We start from the raw sequence: 3,976 nt of genomic DNA, 5'->3' as shown, positions 1-3,976 counted from the left end.
TGGGTTAAGGGTGCATTTCAGGGGATGTCTAGATTCACGAGGGTGAGGCATAGTGAGGGAGGGGGGAGCTGCAAGGAGAGGAAGAGTGGCACATAAACCTGAGGAGAAAAATCTGGTAAACTTTTTTTATGGGACATAAGAAGAGTACCTGCAGAGTTTGTGTGAAGAACTGAGGATCTGAAGTCAGTTTATTTGCCTTTGGTAATGGTGGCTTCCTCCTCAGGTACCATTTTCCTACATCAGGATCTCTTTCCCTGGAAAAGATGCATTAGTAATTGACACTTTGTGAGAAGATTTGTATGTAGGGAGGTTATTTTCCCTAAGGGCATGTGTTTTTAGATATTCTCTATAAATGGAGAATGGGAGGTTTTGCCTTTCATTTTCAGTATTTCTGGAGCATATTGAGAAGTGTTTTGTTGGATGAGTTAATTGTTAAATCAGTCACCATGCTGTGCTGGTCACTGGGCTGCCTGTATATGAACAGGTGAATTTAGGGAAGGCAGAGGAATGGAGACTGCCCTCTGTTTCTCCCTGGATAAATGTAGTGTTAGAGTGTATGCCTGCATCCCCCATGTCATGTTTGTAATGCTCCCGCTGTGCAGGGGTTTATGTGTGACTGAATGTCAGTCTTGTGATTTAGGAATCTTGCACTTTCTGGGTTACCTCATCTTAGGCAGTCATTCCCTGACTTTAAGAGGGGCTGGGGTAAAATATTTGTGAAGCCAGTAAATTGTCCCACTTCAGGTGATTTACAATAGCAACCTGCCTGGGCAAGGTTTCATGGGGGTTCTGAGCCTTTCCAAAGGTTGGTGTGTTTTGTCTGTGTCTGTTTTGCATCTGTCCATGAGGGTCATTTAAACAAATGTACCTAAAAAGATTGAATGTAGAGAAACAAATATTTTATGTTGGGGTTGAACTGCCCAATAACTGATTGGATCCTTTACATCCAGTAGATGTTTTTAGTGCAGATGGTGCCTGAATGCATGCTCCCATATGCACATTTTTTTTTCCATTTTATTTATTTTTTCAGCGTAACAGTATTCATTCTTTTTGCACAACATCCCATATGCACATTTTTACATGTTTGCACATGTGTGTGTTGCCAGTGCACATATGTGAGGATATCCAAGCTCTTGTGGGTGTGGAGACCCCACATTAGGCTACAGCCCTAGAAGAACCACTACCTTTCTGTTGAGTGCTCTCCTGAAACTTAGGACAAGGAATCCTGTTGTATTCAACAACCTCTTTGTTGGACACTGGTATCCCACCCCTCCAGGGGGAGACCTTGGATGCCTGCACCCCTGGCTGTGCCTTTGGAGTTCTCTCAGATCAGGACTTCAGTTAGGTCCTTTGGTAGATCCAAGAGAGGTCTCATGGGCAGTGGTGACTAATACTGGGTCCATCTAACTCAGTTAAGTGTTCTAGGGCAAAGGTGGAGTTCGGATGAAAGTACAGAAAAGAAGCAGGGTGTCTTCTCTTTGGTCCTAAACCCTTCCCCCTAACAACTCATCCTTTTGACACTGATCTTTCTACCATTAGGCCTCACTCACCTGCCTGCATCAGAACAATGTGTGACCAGCAGCAGATTCAGTGTTGCCTGCCGCTCCCCCAGTGCTGTGTGAAGAGTTCCTCCTTCTACCCCTCCCAGTCCCCCAGTGCCAAGAGTCAGGTGGTAGTCCAAGTACCCTGTGAGATGCAAATTGTGGAGTGTCCCGCACCATGCCCAGCTCAAGTTTCCCAGGTAAAATGCCAGGCTCCATGCCAGTCCCAGACTATGCAGGTGAAGTGCCAGGCTCCATGCCAGTCTAAGACCACACAAGCAAAGTGCCAGGCTTCAAGTAAGTCTAAGACCACACAGGTGAAGTGCCAGGCTCCATGTCAGTCTCAAATTTCCTGTGTTCAATGCCAGGCCCCATGCCAGCCTGAGGTTTCCTATGTGCAGTGTGAAGCTCCATGCCCTGTTCAGACCTGCTATGTAGAATGTGCTCCAGTTTGTTATACAGAAACTTGTTACATGGAATGCCCAGTCCAGACCTCTGTACCCCGTCCAGCTCCTCAGCCTGTCCAGACTTATATGACTTGTAGCCCAGCTTCCCAGACTCAGGGAAGATTCTCAACCCAGTGCCCATATCAGGGCTCCCAAGTCAGATACTCCCTGCAGGGTCAGTCCCCTGCTTCCTACAGCAATTGCACTCCACATTTCCAATCCGGGGCTTCCTACAGCAACTGCGTCCCCCAGTTTCGATCCGGGGCTTCCTACAACAACTGTACCCCACAGTTCCAATCTGGGACTTCTTATAGGAACTGTGCCCCTCAGCGTCAGTCTCGGGCTTCATTTAACACTTGCGCACCTCAGTGCCAGGCACGAGAGTCTTACGGGAGCTTCCCTGTCCAGCGTCGCTCCCAGAGCACTGGCAGATGCCTCCCTCCTCGCCAGCAGCAGCCTTCCTACCGCAGCTGTTCCCCTCCAAGACGGTCTGAGCCCTACACCAACTGGCTGCCATCAGCATCTTCTTCAAGTTCTTATAACTACTGCACCCCACCGCGTCGCTCTGAGCCCATCTATAGCAGTGGCTGTCCTCAGGGTCCCACTTCAGGCTGCTCTCGGAGATGTGGTCCCAAGTGCCGGGTAGAGATTTCCTCCCCCTGCTGCCCCAGGCAAGTGCCCCCGCAAAAGTGTCGGGTTCAGATTCCTCCCATCAGACGCTGCCCTGAGAGTTGTGCCCCACGACCCTCCTGGGGCGCCTCCTGCCCAGAGCTGAGACCACGTGTAGAGTCACGTCTACTCCCAAGCTTCTGTCCACCACGGCGTCTGGATCAGAGTCCAGAGAGATCACTGCAGCGATGCCCACTTCCTGCCCCACGTTCATGTCCACGTCCTGCTCTACGGCCATATCCACGCCCAGAGCCATGTGCAAGGTCAGAACCCCGTCCATGTCCTCCACTGCGGCGTCGTTCAGAACCCTGTCTGTGTCCGGAAGCACATTCAGCCCCACGTGAAGCCCCACATCCTAGATCAGTGCGGTGTGAATTTCCCGAGTCAGGTCCATGTCCACAGCCCTGTGAGCACCCAGAACCTTCCTCACTTCCAGAGCCAATTCCCCTTCCAGCACCCTGCCCAAGCCCAGAGCCATGTGTGGAGCCTAGGTGCTGTCCCAGCCCAAGCTCAGGACCAAATCCAATCCCATGCCCCAGAGACCTAGGCTGTCATGAGTCCAGCCCATGCCGCCTGGACACGGAGGCCCCCAGCTGTGGCCCAACTGGTTATAACCAGTGGCAAGGAAGTGGTGACAGCTTTGGACCTTGCGATGGGATTCCAGAGCCACAGGGTTTCAGTAATTGTGGAGACCAAGGAGGTACCTGTGTTGGAGTGAAAGGAGGTTCCTCTGCTGGAACAAAGGGTGCTTATTTTTAAGGAAGCATGGTTGAGACATCCCTGCCTCCTGTCCTGAAAATGTCATGCCTCCTTTCCCAGCAACCTCAATTTCCAACATGTTTTCTGTGCATCTTCCAAAGACAGTCGGAGGTTCCTTGATGCAGAAGTGATGTCCAAACTCCATTGCGTGCCACCTCAAGATCCACACCTTAATCTTGGGCACCTTTCCAGCCTCACATCTGACTCCTCCCCTGTACATACTCTCAGTTCTAGTCAAACCAGTCTGGCTACCAGGGCACATCTGGATGTTCTCCAGAATGTACTTTAGGTGTCCCTGACTCCAAGCCTCTGCTCACTTCCCACCGTCCTTGCATGGACCACATCTCTGCTATGTCCAGCCTCTGAAATCCAGCCCATATTTCAATACATCTTCCTTGGAGTCTTTTCTGTTTGTTCCTACCCACAGGAGCCTACACTGACTTCCTAGAACTCATTGCATTGTCTATACCAGCCACTTGGTAACTGCCCTGCAACCTCTCTTGAATTATTTCCCTTTTAAGATGTGTCTGTTTTTCCTGCCCAAGTTGGTTATAAACTCCT

General features: G+C 50.3%; 1 protein-coding gene across 1 annotated transcript; it reads left to right on the top strand.

Moving 5' to 3' along the window:
- The first annotated feature begins 1,567 nt into the window (after positions 1–1,567).
- LOC123937362 (keratinocyte proline rich protein) lies at positions 1,568–3,415 on the top strand. Its single transcript, XM_045998167.1, has one exon. It carries the CDS (start codon positions 1,568–1,570, stop codon positions 3,413–3,415), a length of 1,848 nt encoding a protein of 615 aa, XP_045854123.1.
- The last annotated feature ends 561 nt before the right edge of the window (positions 3,416–3,976 follow it).

This window comes from Meles meles, chromosome 1 (assembly GCF_922984935.1).
Source record: "Meles meles chromosome 1, mMelMel3.1 paternal haplotype, whole genome shotgun sequence".
Classification (NCBI taxonomy): domain Eukaryota; kingdom Metazoa; phylum Chordata; class Mammalia; order Carnivora; family Mustelidae; genus Meles; species Meles meles.
The sequence above is the reverse complement of the archived record's forward strand: the minus strand, read 5'-3'. Positions and strand labels throughout refer to the sequence as shown.

What these genes read in the sequence shown, in the direction of transcription:
- LOC123937362 (XM_045998167.1), top strand. Translation starts at nt 1,568, where the DNA reads ATGTGTGACCAGCAGCAGATTCAGTGTTGCCTGCCGCTCCCCCAGTGC.